This window comes from Perca flavescens, chromosome 5 (genome assembly GCF_004354835.1).
Source record: "Perca flavescens isolate YP-PL-M2 chromosome 5, PFLA_1.0, whole genome shotgun sequence".
In the NCBI taxonomy this organism is placed as follows: Eukaryota; Metazoa; Chordata; class Actinopteri; order Perciformes; family Percidae; genus Perca; species Perca flavescens.
Genome location: NC_041335.1, coordinates 10387819 through 10407902, shown reverse-complemented (window position 1 = coordinate 10407902; position 20084 = coordinate 10387819). Strand labels below are relative to the sequence as shown.

The 20084-nt window shown below is 44.1% G+C and overlaps 1 protein-coding gene across 2 annotated transcripts; it reads right to left on the bottom strand.

The window, feature by feature from the left end:
* Window positions 1-534: 534 nt before the first annotated feature.
* On the bottom strand, window positions 535-19348 carry LOC114555315 (poly [ADP-ribose] polymerase tankyrase-1). 2 transcript variants are annotated; one of them, XM_028577626.1, is made up of 28 exons: window positions 18811-19348; window positions 17905-18129; window positions 17563-17658; window positions 16235-16271; window positions 15833-15908; window positions 14210-14230; window positions 12466-12560; window positions 12310-12376; window positions 11983-12169; window positions 11123-11244; window positions 10693-10784; window positions 10370-10448; window positions 10068-10239; window positions 9459-9538; window positions 9145-9290; window positions 8416-8581; window positions 7960-8179; window positions 7271-7380; window positions 6908-7096; window positions 6381-6624; window positions 6177-6259; window positions 4977-5097; window positions 4250-4347; window positions 3467-3541; window positions 3150-3255; window positions 2771-2957; window positions 1876-2032; window positions 535-1753 (listed from the first exon to the last, which is right to left on the bottom strand). In XM_028577626.1, exons 1-28 carry the CDS (start codon window positions 19253-19255, stop codon window positions 1667-1669), a joined length of 3783 nt encoding a protein of 1260 aa, XP_028433427.1. In that variant the 5' UTR covers window positions 19256-19348; the 3' UTR covers window positions 535-1666. The 2 variants fall into 2 exon arrangements, with proteins under 2 accessions (XP_028433427.1, XP_028433429.1); XM_028577628.1 differs by lacking the exon at window positions 14210-14230 and having other exon boundaries at window positions 1667-1753.
* Window positions 19349-20084: the final 736 nt, after the last annotated feature.

Below are 20084 nucleotides of genomic sequence, written 5' to 3'. Positions count from 1 at the left end.
CAAAATTACAATTGATCTACAGATTTTGCATAACGAGGTCTACAGTAACTCAGTGTAGTAAATACTGTCGAAAATTACTAATGCATATAGTAGACCCTGTGGATAGAACTAGTGCAAATGTTATTGTTGTATTTAGTGATCCTAGAGGCTATGTCAGGAGGGAACCTGCCTCTGATTCACCATTGGCATCCAACAGCCAATCGCGTTCCAAAGACCAAAATGTTGACATGTCAGTTGGATTAGTGCCACCTGGCTGTGGCTTGATGCAGTATATGTAGTCATGCATGTTTCCTTACTGTACATAGAAACGCGTGGTTATGATTTCCTTGCACTCGAGTGTTGCTATTCCTCCCATTGTAACTTTGCTAACCGAGGTCAAATAATACCGGTTTGGTTCTTCGTATGTCACATTCCATCAAAATTAGTCGTCTGTGCCACTACTGCATCAACGCAAAGGCTTTAATATTGTTGTGCGAGAAATCTTCTTGTGTACAGTGAAGACAGAAACAAAAAAAAATAAAAACATTCACAAGGAGCTGTTAATGGGACATTTATTTAAAAAAAAGTTGGGAGAATCAAGAAGGCATGAAAGGAAAATTCAGATGTAATTTACAGTTGAACAGCAACAGTTATACACAACCATTTACACAACCTGTACAAATATTTTTTTTCCCCGAAAATTTGCAATTTAAATTCAAAATAACTTAAATAGGCTTCTATGTAAAAGTGCAAATCCTTATGCGTGGGATGTCTGAGTACGACCATGGCGACAGAAAGGGTGCTTTGTTGAGTTCACTGGCTATCGGGTGTTAACTTGTAAGGCATCACAAGCACATTTCAACACTCTGAACATTTGACTCCAAGATTGTCATATAAATATGCTTTTAATGTACAACATCCACGCCTTTAGTTTGCGATGGTGTAATTATGATGCCTTACATTGCATTTCAGCTTTGTTAAGGAGCACATTTCTCTCATACAAATAAATATTGTAAGGGCAATAAAATAGTCTCAACTTTTGTGATTTGACAGAGCCCTTTCTCTATTAAGCATGTCCAGCTCTGAATAAAACCACTAAAAAAACATTTCAGTTCAGACTTTGTAGTGTTCTTAGGGTGAAAGTTCGGAAAGTCAGCATTACAGCATAGCAACTATACACTGTTACCTGTTTGGTAGTGTTCTAAGTTAGCATTAAAATCACAGTTACCAGAGGCCATTCTATACAGGATGAACCCAGATGCGGTGGGGCAGTAGTAGTCCACAGGTTTCAGGCTTCGACAGTGTGTGTGTGTGTGTGTGTGTATATCGCAATTCTGCACAGTCACAAGGCATGAGATGAGAAGAGTGGCAAACTGTTAATGCTGATACTTCAAAGACTCTACAAGCATCCTCCTGATTGGTGAGGAGGGGAGGGGGGAAAGAACTAACCCACGCACGCTATTGGGCCTTACATGCTTCTGTATTAACATGCAGCCGATGCAAACCACAGGTAGGAGAGTATTATACAGCATATCTGCTCATGAAGCACTGGTCACCATGGGTTCTACTTGGACAGGAGACTGGAAATGTGTTTGGTAAATAAAAAGGTGTTTAGGCATTTGCAATACAAAGGGGAAAATAACGAGTCCTTGTGTGTGTGTGTGTGTGTGTGTGAGATGTAAAGTAACTACGACTTCTGCTCAGCTCCTGCAGCAGACTGGGCCGTGCTCTCCGGTTTAAGGATCTGGTAGGTGATGAGGTACTCCGGGTAGGCCTGGAGGAAAAAATAAAATAAAAAATAGAGCAAGACATTGGCCGACGCAGCAGTTGTTGTTTATCCTCCGTTACAGGATAAACCGTATTCAGGGAAAGAAACTGGTGGGGTCTGTGTTTTACCTGCTCTCCTCTGTAGATGACGTACTCGGCGTAGGCCAGACCATTAACGCTGGGCCGCCCGATCACTGAGTGGTGTCCCGGGGGGGCGTGGGCCATCTTCATGGCACTGAACTGTAGGAAGGACTTGCCCAGGGTCACTCGGCAGAACAGCATCTGCCTGAGAGCGCAGATGAGAGGAGATCGGTCAGACACACACAATCACACAACAATATCGCACATAAAAACATTTACTTGGATAGAGAACACACGGGTACAAAGTTGTTTTACAACCAAAATATCTTTTCTATTCTCTTTTTTAAAAAGATAATTTTGCGGGCTTTTTGGCCTTTCATGGATAACCTGACTCCGCCAGATGGATTGCTTCGCATTTGCTCGGCATATCCATCTGGGAACTCTCCGTTAGAGAACTTTTGGGGAAGGGGCGAAAATACTGATTAGCTGATTGGATAAACCATCAGTCTATCACCACCTGTGTTGGTGATAGACGGGCCAAATCAACCAATCAGATCAAACTCTTGCCGAAACCAGTCGGGAGAATAGCAAAAACATCTTTTCCTCCGGGAAAAGGTTTTTTGCTCTTCTTTCAATGAAGGAATACGTTCCAATTTGGATAAAACTTGCGCGATAGCTATGCTCATCTCATCCGTGGAAGCTGCCAAGTTGTTTAGACCGAACAGTCGCTTCTCGTTGCGTCACACTTAAACCCGCCTCAAAACCAACGCTGATTGGTCGGTCGTTTGACAAACGGCTCCCAATTTTCTCTATCTCAAGATGCCAGACTGATCTAAGAGTGGAAAACTGAAGCTCGCGAGATCAGGACGGTCTCACGAGGCTATTTAATGGATAGGACAGATGAAGACCGGAGGGAGCGATGGTCAAGGTTCAAGTCAGTTACCTGTGGCACAGGTAGCAGGACCGGTCTTTGTGGGTCGGGCAGCCCGTGCCTCCACCGATGCCGTAGACGTACTGATTGCTCTTTGAGGAGTTCTCTGCAAAGTAGATACCCGCTCCAAACATCCCTCCTATGTAAGCGTGGCGCTCATCGAAGCCCTTGTGGATAATGGCGTTGATGAACGGAGAACCTGAAGGACGACGTAGCAACAGTGACACAGTGATATTATATACAGTAACTGAGATAAAAGATGCTTTTCGTCATTACATGCCTGACAAATAAAAACCTAGACGCTAGCAGTAGTCTTTGAAAAACGAAACTCAAAAAAGGGAGACTTAAACACAAAAAGCAAACGGATGGCGTGACAGAGGGGTGCGGTTACCGTGAAACAACATCCGCTCGTTGTGATGGTTGTGGTTTTCATCCGCGATCTCCTTCTGCCGGTGGGTGTAACGTTCCCTCAGCTTCTTATTTACCACCTTCTGAATCTGTGGTAGGACACACACCAAAAACAGGATGTTGGGAGTTGTGTCGGCTTCACACCGAGAATTAAAATGTCGACTTACATCCCTCACGTTAGACCACCGTTATCGGTTTTCATTAATACTAAGCTACCAAAGAAATAGTCCCTATTGAAGCCGTCCACTGTTGGGAGTTATCATCAAAAACAAGCAGTACAGAGAGATCCCTGGTTCAGACCTTGATGATGTTGTATCTGCTGAACACACCACCAGCGTTGCCTCCGTCTCGGTGCTCTCTGATGGTGCTCTGCAACTGAGGGACACGGACACAGACACAGACACACTTTAGAACCAGGCAAACTATTACTTGCCATCAGCAAATGCTAGGGCTGAGCGATAGGGAGAAAATCAGATATCACCATATTCTTGACCAAATACCTCGATATCGATACTGCAGCGATATTCTAGGGTTGACAATTGGGGCTCCAACAAAATATCTTCACACTTAGATTTTAGATAAATAATCATCAGTCATGTGGACATAATGTCTAAGTGGGGAAAAAGCAAATAATAGAACAGCTGGAACAGTCTGGTAAGTTCAGAAAAGTACATCACTCTACTGTAATGCAGCCTTTAAAAATCAGGAAAAGACAACACTTGTGTCATATCACGATATCCAAAATCTAAGACGATATCTAGTCTCATATCACGATAGATATAATATCGATATATTGCCCAGCCCTAGCAAATGTTCTGCTGTTGCTTCTCAGTTTATTAATCAAGCATTTTTACCAGGCATGTGCAGTGGCTGCATAAAGCACCCTGCTTGAATTCACAATGATATGATATTGCTATGATGAAATCATTTAAAATGCAGTCATGTATGAGTTCTATCTGAAACGCTGGACGCAATCAGGGCGAAAAAGCATTTGCATAGATATTCAGTACCCGTTTAAAATCAGAAAATTTGGACCATTAGCAGTTAAAGACACCATAAACAGAGACCGTGAACTGGACTCACCTCCTCCTCCACAGACTGGTACTCCTTGTCGTCCGGGGCGAGGTCTATCAGGATGGTGCCCTGGCTGGCACAATGAAATGCCAGGTAGGGGTTGCCACCTGGAAAACAACAATACAGTTGGTCACTGGCTATCGGGTGTTAGGGCATCACAAGAATGCAGTAGTTTCTTGTAGAGTGCTATTTTTCGTACTTTTTTTTAGGGTTTGAAAATGTCTGACTTTGGCGACTACTTGTGGTAGGAGAACAAACCGTAGCGGACATCCCCGTATTAGAGCTCTAATCGGGCCTTAAAAGTTAGGCCCGACAAGGCCAGAGCCCGACCGAATTTAGCCAGAGCACGACAAGTACATTTTGATTGACAGCTTTTTAAAAGCCCAAACCCGTTTACAGCCCGACATTATTCAAATGTGACCATTTTGCCTTTTGTCAAGAAGGAGTCATCTATACATTGTTTAACATCATTTATTCATGACTAACGTAGGCTATAGGCCACTTGGAAGTTGAAACAAATAAAATAAGTCCTCCAGAGGCCAGCCTCTGTTCCACCTCCCTCCTTTGCGCTAATCAAAAACGCATCACCTGACCGCTCATTTACTGCACAACCCCGGGGCGCAAGCCCGAGCCCGTGTAAAACGATAGAAATTAAGACCGAACCCGGCGATCTTCAGCTCTACCCTGTACAATACCGTTCCAATTTAACAGAAAAAAAAAAAAGATGCCTCCTTACCTTGCTGGCCGCCAAGCAGCCTCTCAACACCCTTGATGAGTTTGTGTCGGTGGCCGTAGGCATTAATTCCAATCTCCTTCAGCTCCTCGTGACCCATGTCAGCCAGCACATCCAGAGTGATCTGGGAAAAGGAAATATAATTAGTTTATACTAACCAGAAAAAACAACTCCGTCTGTTTGCTCCAACTGCTTGCCACTTTAACAAATAACCAGACACCGGACTTGTACAGATCTATTCTATGACAGTAAAGGCCTGTTCACACCGGGACGAATTTCGCGCGCAATATTCGCCGACGTTTAACGCCTCGTGACTAAACAAAGGGCGCCAATGTGAGTGTGCACACAGACGCGAAAAACGCCTCGTTTAAAAGCTTCATTTTTTTTAAAACGCCTCGGGTTCGTTTTTTGGTTTGACGCGCCGTGTCAAAAACTATCCGACCAATGAGATTGGCGCTTTTGCTCACGTGTCTGGAGCTTCTGAAGTTACAGTAAAACACAACTTGGGGGCGCTCAACACACAAAACGGTCTTGCCGAGCACACATACGTAACGGCGAAGAAGATATACGCCAAGTAGCGTCTACACTGCCGGAGACGATGGGATGTATCCAACATCGACGTCTTTTCCGGCGTCTTTCCTCCAACAATAATTTCTTCATCGCTGGAGCTGGAGCTACTGGTGCTTGAAATATCCATGTTTTCTTGGTATGATTTTGAAAAGCGCGTAAATACTTGCTCTCTTCTTCTGAGTGACAAGCGAGTGTCAGAAGCGTAAAGTTGCCCAGCGCCACCTTGTGTACCGGGGTATTTTTGTTTTACATTAAGCGCCATCTAATGTCAGGGAATGAATTTGCATGTTCGCTCGGGTCATCGTCAGCGAAAATCGCTTTGGTGTGAACACAAAAAACACGTTGAAAAACGCTGGCGAATAACGCGCGCCGATATTCGTCCCGGTGTGTAGACTGCTTAACACACAAAACACTATGGACAAGTTCATGTCGTTGCTGCCAAGATTGTTTTTTCCTGCCAGCTGAAATTGTTCCAACAACTGCTGGACGGTTTTTCTAATCCCACTGCACTCAAATGTCAGGATGTTATACACGCTTTGGATTGACATCAGATACTAATGTGAAATAAAACGGTTGAACTTGTGCAGTGCACGAGCATTTTAGCTTTAAAGAAGTATTTTTAAGATAGCTGACCTGCTCCCTCTCAAAGATGTCCCTCAGGTGCTCCAGGCCCAGGCTCTTCATGAATTGACTTATATTCATGTCCAGCATGGCCACTATGGAAAACAGGGGCATTAAGAGTGGAATGAAAAACAATTCACCAATGTCAAAACAGGGTTCATACACATTTTCCCCATTAGAAGAAACAAACAAACAAAAAAAATAACACAAACTTACTCTCCCCTTCCTTGCGGTCGGTGCCTGTGGCTCCATCGGCCACTCCGGACGACCCGGAGGCGGCGGCGGCCAGCTCAGTGAGCGGCCCGGCCAGGTTGTCTATGCTGCTGGCAGCGGACAGACAGGACGGCGTGGAGGCGGGGGAAATGACGGAGGCGCTGACCACGGTGGCCTGGGGCTTAAAGCAGCTGGGCAAGGCGTCCGGTGGCATGGCATCCATCAGCAGGGCCCGGATGTCATCAGCCTGCAATGAAGGCAGGAAAAAAGGAGTTGAAAGGAGCCGGATTTAAGTTTATTTACTGTACATTCTCTTGCCTATCTCATTCCAGTGTAGTGATCAGTTCGGGGCCCTCAGTGAACAAAAACAAGAGGCAGTAGAACGCTCATGCAACTAGAGAACTACTAAGTGAAAACATTCTTTTAACCATTTGCCCACCGCCCCACACTCATCTAGGACGGAAAAAAAACTTATTTCACAGTAATTCCTAAGCTGGTCAATGTCTTGTCTGTTTGACAGAAGGGGTTACCGTGGCCAGGTCCAGGGCAGTCTGGCCCTCTTGGTTCTTCATGGTGGGGTCGGCTCCATGAGCCAGCAGCAGCGCACAGAGCTGCGTACGACCCTTTTGGGCCGCCTCATGCAGGGGTGTGAAAGCCCATTTGTCTGTCGCATTCACACACGTATTGAACTTGATCAGTAGGGCTGCGATGTCCACATGCTGTGAGGAAGCACCAACACAATGAATATCTTTTTTTAAGTTGTGCTACAAATCAATTTTGAGTTTCCTGTAGCATTACGCTTTTTCAGTGTGCAAAGCAACCCCCCCTCCCCCCCCAGAATCTGTATTTGTAGTAATGAGTGTAATTACTAATGTGTTTGTGTTGAGACTGACCCCATAAGAAGCAGCATTATGGAGAGGGATAAGGCCTCCTTTGTCCTGGGCGTTGACATCAGCCCCATGCTCCAGCAGATACTCCGCCACCTCCAGGTTGTTGTACCCAGCTGAGGAGAAGGAACAGGAATCAGCATCAAAGTCTACATTTACCGTTATTTAAAATCAGGTAGTCTGAGAGACCAGAGTTCAGCAGACAGAAAAAAACATAACCACATAAAACAAAAGCACATACAGCATCGGTCTATAAATTGCAGGAACGTCTGTCTGTTATGCGCATATCTCTCTAACCGTTAGTCCGATGGATTTCAAACTTGACATGCGTCTTGCTACGGGCACGATTAAGTGCGGTGATGTCGTTTGGATTAGTCTCTCTCTCTCTCCACTTTCCTGGAGCACGGGCGGAAAGCTGAAAGGAACATCGCGACTGTTGTGGAATAAGGTTGGCGAAAAAAAAAAAAAAAAAAAAAAAAAAAAAAAGGTGCTTCGCTTTTCCATGTCTATTTTTAACCAAACAGGCACATTTTCAACGGCCACTGCACTAGTCACAGACAATGTTGAAAGCGTGGACAAGACAAAAGATCTAAAATCTTTCGCCTCCCTGTGAAAGCCAAATCAGGTGGGTTTGTCAGTCCCTGTATTCAGTAAAAATAAGAAGACAAAATGACAAAGCAGCCCATGTTGATTACCTGCGAGGTGGAGTGGTGTGGAGTTGCGCCCCTGTGTGTCTCTGCAGTTGATATTCTCTGGGGAGCAGAGCTTCTGGACCCGGGCCAGGCAGCCCTTCTTGGCAGCGTCCAGCAGCGCTGCGTCCCCCCTCAGCAGGTCCTGGATGTCCGTGTCTCCGTCTTTCACCATGTCCAGCGGCATGTTGCCGTCGCGGTTCTTCTTGGATGGGTCGGCTCCGTGCTGAACAAAAAGAGTTTGAGTTTTTTTTTATAACACTATATTTATATATTATTTATATAAATGTTTGTTATAATGTTGGTATATATATGATGTGGGACACCCCCCACCCCAAATATTCATTTATCAGCCATTATAAATGCAGATACCGATAGTTTGGAAATAATCCTAATCAACATAATAACTAACAAATTAATGTAAGACCATGCTCGTGACAGGTGATAATAATGGATCCTCACTTTGAGCAGCAGTTTGCAGATCTCATATTTTCCTTTGGCTGCAGCCTCGTGAAGCGGGGTGAATTTCCACAGGTCGGCCACGTTGACTGAAGCTCCGTGTCTGACCAGCAGCTCGGCTACTTCATAGTGACCATAGGAGCACGCGTTGTGGAGGGGAACCAGACCACTGCATGAGGAAAAACAGAAGGGAAAATCTTCACACCAGAAGCATGATGTGTTGCCATGTGCTACTTTCAACTTTTTATTTGTGTCAAAATAAACATTATTTTTTAGGCCTTTATTTGATAGGACAGCTAAGGACATGAAAGGGGAGAGAGAAAGAGGGGGGAACGATATGCAGCAAACGCTGTTTGGAATGGAGCCCGCCGCCACTGTGGCGAGGACTGAGCCTCTGTACATGGGGCGCGCGCTCAACCAGGTGAGCTAGCCAGGCGCCCCTGCAAAAATAAATAAACATAAAACAACAAACATCTTTTAAGATTATTTTTTGTGGGCAATTTAAACCTTTAATTCCACAGGATAGATGAAGACATGAAAGGGGAGAGAGAAGGGGAATGATGCAGCAAAGGGCCGCAGGTCGGAGTCAAACCCGCGGCCGCTGCGTTGAGGAGTAAATCAATCTATCAATCCATCTATGCCTGCTCTACCAACTGAGCTAACCTGGCCACACACACCCCCATTCCATTTTTTAAAAAACCTTCAGATGATGGCTAGCATGGCAGAACTCACCCTTTGTCTTTGGCATGGACATCAGCTCCATGGTGTAGCAGGTACTCAACGACAGCCACTCGGTTGTAACCAGCTGCAAAGTGGAGAGGAGTAGAGTGGCGGCCCTCCAAGTCCCGGCAGTTTACATTCTGGGGGGTGCAAAGTTGCTGCCATAGACAATATGATAATTAGCAACTCAACCGAGTGGTATAACAACAGGTTTACAAGAAAATCATTATGGGGCCTGCACAGTCACTTGCGTGTGGAATTTCAGTGCTACAAACTGTAGCCATTCACTCCTGGTAGAAAAAATACAGAAGAAACCGTAAACTTACTTGCACTGTTTCCAGATCCCCTGCTTTGGCTGCCTCCAGAAATCTGTAGTCCACATCAGAATTACGTGTTGGGACATTTTCTGTGAAAAAAAAATAAAAATAAAAAAGGGACATTCAATACAAAACAAAAGGACGACGTCAAACCAGACTCCCATACAGTACATTATATGAAATCCCATGATCGGGGTTTAAATCTGGTAGATCCCTCCAAAGACACATTTGTGAAAGAGCTAGGCATCCCATTAATTAAATCTAAGCAGTGAAATTTACACAAGGTGTGTTACTTCGGACAAAAAGATCGGTCTTATCTTGGGCGAGTGTGAATGAGAGTGCCTTTTTTTTTTTTTTTTTCATTTAGGCCTTTAATTTCACAGGACAGATGAAGACATGAAAAGGGGTGAGAGAGGGGGAATGACATGCAGCAAAGGACAACAGGTTGGAGTCAAACCCACGGCCGCTGCGTCGAGGAGTAATCCTCTATATATGTGCGCCCGCTCTACCAACTGAGCTAACCTGGCCACGAAGAGTGCCTTTTCATTCTCAAATTTTAAAATCCGACCGGAAATCAAACGATGTTACAACAGCCCGAAGCGCGGCGGTTGCGATTACCGTTAAGAATTTGTTGCACAGCCTCGTTGCCCATCTGAACAGCGGTGAAACCCTGCAGAGACACGATGGACGGGTCGGCCCCGTAGCTCAGCAGCAGCTTGCAGGTCTGGATGTGCCCGGCCAGCGCGGCTCTATGAAGAGCGGTCTGACCTAGTGTGTCCACAGCGTTCACCTGGAGCCAGAGGAGGTGAAGTTAAGGGTCAGCAACACACTTTCTTTGATCCTCCCAGACGACATTACCTAATACCATTTTACATCTGGCAGAACAGAATGGAAACGTAAAAAACACAAAACAAGCAGACCTTCGCTCCGTGTTTCTGCAGCACCTCCAGGATATCGTTGTGAGCTCTCTCGGCAGCAACATGCAACGCGGTCATAAAGCTTAAAACACAAAAAAAATGGACAGGAAGTTATCTTCTTGGCACTTAAAGTGCTTCAACATGCAATTAACATTCTCTCGTTATTTATCGGTCAAGTTTTTTTTCTAATTTTAGCTGTTCTATGGGGAAGACACCACCTTGTCGTCCAAGTTACACAATCCTGATTGTAATTTCACGAGTCGCTAATCAATTCCAGTTTTTGTTTTGTTTTCAAAATCAACGTAAAAGGTTAAATGTGGACTTACTCTTTGTTCTTCTCGTTGATGTTGGCACCTTTACGCAGCAACAGCTCAGTCACCTGCTTCCTCTTGGGGTGGGGGGAAGCCACAGCACAGTGCTAAAATACACAACAACATTAGATTAGAGTGCGCCGGAACCTTTGACCTGCCGGCCCAGGGCAAATGTTTCGAGTAAATGCCAGTTCGCTAAACCAATCACGTACAACTAACTGGCTGTACGTCATTAAAACACACGGAGCATTGCTGACAAGATCACTTTTAATTTCTCTGAGGCTAAATTTTATTCCAAATTGGAAAAACAGGGATTTTATTTTGGCATCAACAGAATTTGGAACCAATGAGGAAGCTGAAACAAGGAGCTTTTAATGTCCACACTGGCCTCAGAAGTGAAAGTGATATTGAGCCCCCAACACAAGTAGAAAGGCTTGGTTCTGACCAGAGCAGTCTCGTTGGTCTGAGGATGTTTGAAGCCGATGATCTCCAGAGCCAGCGTCTTCTTCACTTTGGCCATGTCCGCCTCCCGGGCCGCCTGCAGCAGCGAGTGACCTTTGAACTCGTCTACATGGAAGAGAAAGAGGAGGAGTAAATGGAACTGCCAGCAGCTATTGCAGTGTTTCCCATACATGGGTTCTACTTGGACGCCCAGGAAGACTGAGACCCACCCAGGTAGATAAAATCTAAGACAACATTATTATTTTTTTTTTTATTAATCAACCATGTATTTTTACAGCGCTGCTGGTGGTCTTGCCGTGGGACAAACCGTACTGATAAACCGTAGAAACGGCGTGGCCACACCGCTGTGAAAGCGCCCCAAACGTCATTTACCAGAGTCTGATTGATGACCCTCTCCGCGGCAGTATGCTCCACTCAATCTCTCTATAATATAGCCAACGGGAGGTAATCGTGGCTAACCGGGTTGACCAACTGCCACTTTGCTCGTTTGAAAGCCATGATGTCTCTCTCTCATGGGTGGGCCAAATTCTCTGGGCGGGCAAAGCAGAGAAAGGGGAGGTAACTTTCCCCTTATGATGCCATAAAGTGAAGATTCCAGATCAGCCCATCTGAGCTTTCATTTTCTCAAAGGCAGAGCAGGATACCCGGGGCTTGGTTTGGCAGCCACATCTTTGCGCCACCCACCACCACATGTAAATTCTCAACCTGTGGGAAACGCTGTATTGCTTATGCACTGCACCTGTATATTGTGTCAACATAAAGTATTTTTTCTTATCATCAGTTTGTGTGTGTGTGTGTGTGTGTGTGTGTGTGGAAGTGCTGTGGGACTGCGAGAGCACTCACAGGTGAGCCTCTCTTTGAGCTCTGGAGTCGGGGCCATGTCCACGGCGCTCTTGCTGTGACAGTTGAGCAGGGTGGGGTCGGCCCCGTGGCTCAGCAGCAAGGAACAGACCTCCACTCGGTTCTTGGACGCGGCCTCGTGGAGAGGAGTGAACTGCCACAGGTCCATGGCGTTCACGCAGGCTCCGTGCTGCAGAAAGAACAGCACAATCAGAGCACAGATGTGTACGCTTGCTTCCCAGATCTCTGTATCGGACATTATCAAAACATCTTAAAAATAAAAAGGCCTACGGCAGTTTGAAAAGCAAAGAGACCTTTCGTGGGTCTTACTTTAAGCAGAAGCTCGGTGACCTCAAAGTGGCCGTAGGAGCAGGCGTTGTGAAGTGGAACCAGGCCACTGCAGGGAAAAAAGGACAATCAGGTTAGTGTCATAAATTATGACTAAATTACGTTTTTTTGTGGGGTTTTTCTGAAAGGGCGTCTCACCCTTTGTCCTTGGCGTGAACATCGGCTCCGTGCTGGAGAAGGAGCTGGACGATGCGGACCCGGTTGTAGCCGGCAGCCAGGTGGAGCGGCGTCGACTGTAAGAGAGGACGGCTTGTTAGAGCACACAGGTCGCTGGCTGGCTCAGCGTGTGCTGCCTTCGGTGGCCACAGGAGCAAGCGGCTGATTAGGGCCAGAAGCATTGTGCTACGGCAGGCTATGCTCGGTGAGTTGCAGATGAATGGCGAATGATGATGCAAGGTCAATGGAGTTTGTGGGGGGGGGGGAAACCCAGCGACAAAAAAAATTGATTTGCGTCTGACCTGAGTGACAACAAGGAACTTCAACCTCTTTACACATCTACCTCGACTGCTATTTGACAATGTCAGCAAAAATTAAATATTCTTCCTAAGTCTTAGGAGTCTAAAATTACGTTTTATGCGGTTAGACGACAAGAAAGAACTGCTAGTGCAACGGTCAAGACTATAAAATTCAAAATGGCTGTGTAGGAATTACGGTTGGGTTATGATAACTTGTTTGTGGTTGTTAAGTGCGTTTGTATTAAGATTAAAAGGGCATTCAGGTAGCCAAACAGAAAAGATAATGTGGCAAATTAAAAATTCTATTATATAAGTGCTTTTACTTTAACAAGCAGAACCTGCAGTAATTACAATAAGTGAATTCAATCCTGGATTCAGATTTGATCAAAAGGCTATCGAACACCAACCGTAATAGGATGCAAAGAGGCTACAATAAGCAAGCTGATCGTTTGAGAAAGCATCTCTGCAAGCTATTAGAGATTCAAATCAAATGGCTTTTTTTTTTGTCCAGCCAAGAAAAAAATAAATAAACAGTCTAGGCAAAGCTGCAAATCAAATCTCAGTGGCGTTTGTTCTCTGCTCAAAAGTCTAGCTCAGGTCAAGCTTACAATCAGAAAGGAGGGACATCATTCATTTCAATTTTCCATGCGGTGATGTTAATATAAATCCCAAAAAGCCAACGGTTAGATCTCAAGCCACAGCGACACAAAAATAAGATGGACGAGAGAGTCGAATCATGGAGGCATCATTCAGTAAAGGGGTGACACGAGCAATCGAAAGCAATCAAAAGTCATTATCATGGAGGGAAGCATAGCACTAGAATGACAGGTGAAAAATGTAGTCCATTTAATACTGCATACCAACCGTTCCAACGGGGGAACGTGAAGTAGACACAAGTTTCACAGACATGTTATTAAGGATTCGCTTGACAAAATGCAAGAGGGGCAAGCCTTCAGGCATGCATGAGTGATCTTCAAAAATAAATGAATGAATACAAATTAAAAGCCAAAATCAGATACTGACTGAAGAGAAAAGTGAGTGAAAGTCGGAGAAGTGTGGGTGAGTGTGCAAGGAGAGGACAGACGCTGAAGAAAGTAGGCAGTGGACATTTCGACAACCTCTCCAAACCCATTAAAAAGGTTGAGTTGCCACCATGACACCAGACCCAGCTCACACACTCCCTCAATCAAATGCCACACACACACACACACACACACACACGCGCGCAGACACACACATACACACACACACACACACAGAGGAGCATCAAGGTAAGGATACATGAGTGAGCAGTTACACCCAGGTCCATGATGTGCAATTACAAGTGACAGCCAGCTTATATTGGTCAAATCAAAACAATGGAATAAAAATAAAATAAAAATCACAACAGTGCATCAATCAAGTGGCCGTTATCAAGGTCAACTTACCAGCATTTTTTGGGATGTTGACTGATCGACAAATGTTGCCAGAGTCACACGGAAAACAAAACGAAACAAAAATTACAAAATGACAGTATCTTTTCACAGCAATTCTTTTCTTCCTTCTTAAGTCAATGAAACACACGCCCTAGTTATAAAATCACTGGCTGAGCCGTCAAACATGGTTTGAGATTAAAAAGGCGACACTGGGCCAGAGAGGGTAAATGGCTGAAGGTTAAGTGTGACTTCTCCTCCTCCTCGGGTTTTTCTCCGTGGCTTTGTGAAAGAGGCAAGGACCGGTTAATGGTGCCCGCTGGTTAAATCCCAGAGCAAAAATTCACACTGGCTATACTGGCTGGGATCATGCTCAAACTCCAAATATACAACAAAAAGGAGGCAGGGAGGGAGTCCTACTTGAACTGCTGTTGAAGAAAAATGTGGTTAGGAATTAATGAAACAGGCGAGTGGCTGATATACCAGTGGTAATTATGCTTTTTGTGAGTTATTTACAAAAATACACAGACAGCAATTTTGCCAGACATGACAGGAATCAATTACTAAAAAAAAAAAGTAATGCATTACAGACAAAAACAGTGGGAGGAAATACATCAGTGCATTACACGACACAAAGAATGAAATTCCAAAAACAATCCTGCACCTAAATTAGCAATGCTAAATGCGGACATTAGAAAATTAGTGCCAAAATGCGTTCTATAAAGTGCATCTTTATACCAGTGCCCTTCTAGTCCACTCCTCCACAAAAAAGGAGAAAAAAGACATTAATGTCTAAAATACTGTGTCATGATTTAAATACTGCTCGCATTGTGAGCAAGTTCCAATAACGTGGGTTGAGTTCAGAAGAGACACTACAGTAGAAATGACAGAAAAAAAGAAAGAAAAAAAAACCCAACATAGATTTCAAGATCACAGCTAGCTTTGCTCCAGCATCTTGCCATGGAGAAGGGATTATGGGGAAGAACAGACAAGATTGCTGTCTCGGTCCAAACATGTTGAAAAGTGATTAACAAAAACACTATACTGTAAATCCCCCCTCCCCAAAAATAAATAAAAAGGAACGGTGTGTCTACTTCAGTTCCAGAAAATGAACAGAATCAGCTAGCCTAACTAACTGGATCCAAATGTAAATTAAAAAAAAAAAAAAACTGGAAACTTAAAAAAACGGAACGAAGAGGATTAATGAGTTTGCTAAAGTAAAAGTCGAGATGGTATAACGGATGCACGTGGATTTCAAGAATGGTCTGATGAAAGTCACACATGCATAATTAGAAGAAGAAATAAAAAACATCTACAATATGGATGTTGCACAGTGGTTTGTCCAAGGCAAGGAAGACCCCATTAACACCCTCCCATAAACCCTATGACATAACTCCTCTTTATATCTGCACCGCACAAACTAATCCAGCCATAACAAAGACTGCTAATTCCTTCATTCACACATTGTTTGACTCAGAAACCGTCTTGCTATTTTGATGTCAAGAATTATTATTATTTTTTTTTTTTTTTAAATACAGAATAACGGTTTTGCAACCTTGCGAGACATGTTGTATTAAAAATGTGCTATGGCAGGTATCTGTCTGGTGTGATATGGTGCACTACTAGTGGTTCATTTACCTTGCGACCATCGCTGGCATGGCAGTTGACATTTAATGGAGTCAGCAGTGCCATCAGCTTTTCTTCATTTCCACTCCTGCAATTACATGGTTGGAAAGACTGGCGTCATTAGTCAAGTCATCTTTATTTATACAGCACATTTAAAATCAAAGGAAGTACATTAAGCATTTCCCCCTAAAAATCACTATTCCCTGCGTTTTTTTAAACGGAAACCTGATCTATAAGTCATTCCGCAGGCTTTCACAGATGATAAGACTGCAATACTGGATGAAACTAAGTCATACTTTTAAGCCGGTCACGTTTAAGAGCTGTATATTGCAGGTGCATGCTCCAATGAGCAGAAAACGACGTAGCTGCTTGACTCTGGGAATGTGTGTACTGACCAGTCAGAAAGATACTCACCTTGCTGCTTCCAGAAGTTCATCCTTCTTGTATTCACCTGGATGAAAATAAACATTCAGATCAGAGCTAGGCATGTCAAACACTTTCCACTCATTTCAGCATGTGCTGTGACTTTTGTAAGCTATTGCTGTCCACGTGTCTGCTAATGGATGTGTTCTGTGGTTTGTGGCAATCAGTTGATGCCAGAGGACAACCAGAACTCAATTCAGGTGGAATAGTTGGGGTGTCGATAAAATAAAAGGCTATTGACAAGCCCCTTGCTGTAGTTACATGCCTCTGCTCTATTAAAAAGGGAAACTATGCAGTTTTTTTTTTTTTAAGCTTAATTTACCTTAACTGAACAGCTTCGGAGTTATTGGAATGGTTATATGACTTTTTTCGGTTTGAATGGTGGTCGTCTCGCTCCCCCCTAACGCCCCTAGTGAGCGGAAAAACCACCCTTGTAACTTTGGGCCGGTGAGCCACCAGCCTCAGTGTCAGGAAGTATCGTGTGATATCAGGTCTCGCGATGTAACAAATTGCTTTACGGCACTGCACACATACAGGAACCGGCTAGCTGTAAGAACAAGGTAGCGATGGAGTTTTCACACTATCGTCATGGCTGAGCCGGCAAAAAAAGAAGCAGAAAGCTAGAAAAACGTAGACGGAGGAACAGAGAAAGAGGAAATCGGCAGACTGACCGAGCGAGGAGTCAGACACAAGTAAACATCGGACCTGCGTTTTCAGAATGGCCAGAACTGAGACAAACGGAAGACTGCAAATCCGATGCTGACCTGGCGTTCTTGCCGTTCAGGATGTTTGCTATCGTCTGTAAAGGTTTTTATTATGATCGCTGTCTGTTACGGGCTTACTAGCTGTCTACCTCAGTGGACATGGCTCCGCGCGTTCGCCGGCTTCTTTGAAAAACAAATGTACATGACCAGAGGCAGAAGATGGGAGGAGTAGTCACCAACGAGTTTGTTGCCAAATATCTATTCCGAAGCTATAGGGGGAGCTCTATAGAGAAACCTGCGAGCAAAAAGCGACTGCGTACTGCATAGCGCCCCTTTAAGATACCCCAAAAAACAAAGAATAAGAAAAACAAGGGGGGGGGGATTCTTATCCTACAATGGTATTGCAAAATGCCTAGTTTGATACAATTATGGTACACTGTGATGTAAGGACAGAATCATGCAGCCTATCTGACCATTACATTTTGATACAAATTTTTTACAAATAATTATGATTATCTGCACACACTAATTTATTCCTGTAATCATACGTCACTTGCTGTAAAATTGAGGGCTTTTTGTGTTAATGTGAGGGCTAAACAGTGGAGAGTCACTGACCAGTGAGAACAGCCTTGGCTGAAGGGTCGGCTAGATCCAAAGCAGATTTTCCATCAGTGTTGCGGATGTTTGGATCAGCTCCATGTTGGAGTAACACTGAGCGAGAGAGGTGCGGATGAAAACAAGACTTTTAATTTTCTCCTTAAAATCATCACCATTTCTCATATTGTGTCACTCAGTACACTAACAGACGGTAACAGCAAAGAGGATGGAAGACAACACAATCCTTTCAAGCTTTCTAAGAATGTAGGCAAATTCGCAAATAATGACATTCTTGAAAAAAAAAAAAACATCACAGATTTGCAGAACTGTCTTGTGTTTGAACATCATCGACTTCCTTACCAATGCAAACATCTATCTTTCCCTTGATGGCAGCCTCATGTAACGGCGTGTAGTTCCAGTTATCTCTGGCGTTGGGATCTGCGCCCTGACACAGGAGGAGGCTGACAACTTCTGCATGGCCGAAAGAGCAGGCATTATGCAGGGGGATAAGTCCTCCATCATCCCTGGCATGAACATTGGCCCCAGTCTGCAAGAGGTGCTCCACCACATCTTTTCTGCCAAATCCTGGAAGAAGATTAAAATGCATTTCAATTCAGCTTTTCCTCAACATTGGTTTATTCGTGGTTTACCTAAACCATAACTAGCCTGGCTATTCCATCTATAATGGCTTTAAAAAAATCATAACCGTAGGATTCAGATGAAACTCCCTACAAAAACAAATATCCAACACCAAGTTATGATATATGATCCTTATTGATACACACCAGTACTATTACATTAATGCTGTCCAAATTTCAGTGCTAAAGATAACTGACACATCTAAAATAAACTTGCGTTGTTTTGCATTGCTTTATGATAATCAAACGTTACATGAAATAACATTTCCTTAAAACTTTTAGTCTAGCTAGCTAAATTTGGAGGTCGTTTAGTGTTGCATGGCTTCACGTCATGAGGGATTAACGTTAGCTAAACTCGAGAAATATTAACGGTCTGATTATCAAATTGGATGTAGAAGCGTCACATTAGCTGGTTAGCTAGCTCCACTATGCTATTCATTCCGACGTGATAAACTTCAGTTTCTTTTAACGTTATCAGGAAGGCAAGCCACGAACAATAAGAAAAACAGTTAACACGTCGACCAAAACACAACAACATTAGCCAGCTAACGTTAGCCGCGTCAATATGATAGCTAGCTAATGTTGCAAAACATAACGCTTCTGCATAGTTAGCTTAGCTCATCGTTACCCGCAGCGAAGTGAAGGGGAGTCGATTTTCGACCAGCCATGTCCTTTGCGTTTACATTCACCGAATCGACAAGTCTCTTTACTCTGGATACATCTCCGTTACGGCAGGCCTCGAACAGCTCCCTGAACGCCCCGCCGATGCCACTGCTACCGTCAATGGGACTGGCAGCTCCAGAACCGGGGCTTGAGACGCTGCTGCTGCCGCCGCCAGAGGTGGTCGTGGTGAAGCTTGCGCTGCTCGTTAAGACCGGGGTGGGTAGGTCTGTGGAGGCCAGAACCATCTCAATCCCTCCGCTGCATTCCCTCTCATTCTCAGGGGGTCCAACGGCCGCAGTCAGTAGAGCCATCGGCGGAGACCCCGGAGGAGCTCCCGAAATAGAGCAGTTTCTTGGCGGAGACTGTAATGTACTTTGCTGTTGCTGCGAGGAACGACGAGACACCGCCATTACAGCAGCTCTCTGGCGACAATAAAAGCTGCTCCTCCTTTCCGGTGAAAGTGGTTGCGTTTCCTGTCAGCTGTTTACCCTCAGTGCAGAAACAGTTCGGTTTATACGTTTATCTACACGACCATTTGGATCTCAGAAATCAATAACCTAGAGAAGGCTACGTTTTATCCTGGTATTGTTAACAAATCACTATTGCAATTTAGACAAAATATTCTGATCAGCCAGTTGGTGGCAGTATGATAATCACTTTTGCATTTTTGGCCCAAATATTTCCCTCATTGCCCAAAGGAATAACTAAAAAGACACCCGAGCCATTAGTTGTGGTGCTACACATGCCATTTAGTGATGTTACACCAAATTGTGCAAGACTGATGAGAGAAAATACATCAATGTATCATGATGCAGCGACAGATCTTATTGTAATTTTGTGAGGTACAGAGCTCATTTGCTATTTTTCAGGTCTGTATTACAGTTAAAATTTCTGTGCTTACTTGACTATTCTAGCTGGTGAAATCAGCAAATAATGCCTATTTGATCGTCATACTCCTTTCACTATTGATTTTATTCTTTTGTGTATACAGTATCCTGTCTTCTCAGGAGCAGGGACAGCAACAATAATCATTCCTTAAGTGTCATCAAAATATATCAACAGCGTACAAAGAGGCATTTAGTCAATATTCCATTGCACAGGTCCAGAAAAACAACTTGTGAATCACTAAAAGTCTTTATATTTGGCTTTGACATTATGTGTAGTGCTGACCTCTTTCCTAAAATCATTGTTGCAGCTTCCTGGCAAGTAAATCAGCCATAAGAGTACTCTCATATTGAA

Excerpts from the sequence above, each read along its gene's own strand:
- LOC114555315 (XM_028577626.1), bottom strand. The coding sequence starts at position 19,255 with ATGGCGGTGTCTCGTCGTTCCTCGCAGCAACAGCAAAGTACATTACAG. Across the intron at positions 18,130-18,810 it reads TCCCCTTCACTTCGCTGCGG|GATTTGGCAGAAAAGATGTG; the intron begins GTAACGATGAGC and ends ATCTTCTTCCAG. Across the intron at positions 3,542-4,249 it reads ACCAGTCTGTGGAGGAGGAG|TTGCAGAGCACCATCAGAGA; the intron begins GTGAGTCCAGTT and ends CGTGTCCCTCAG.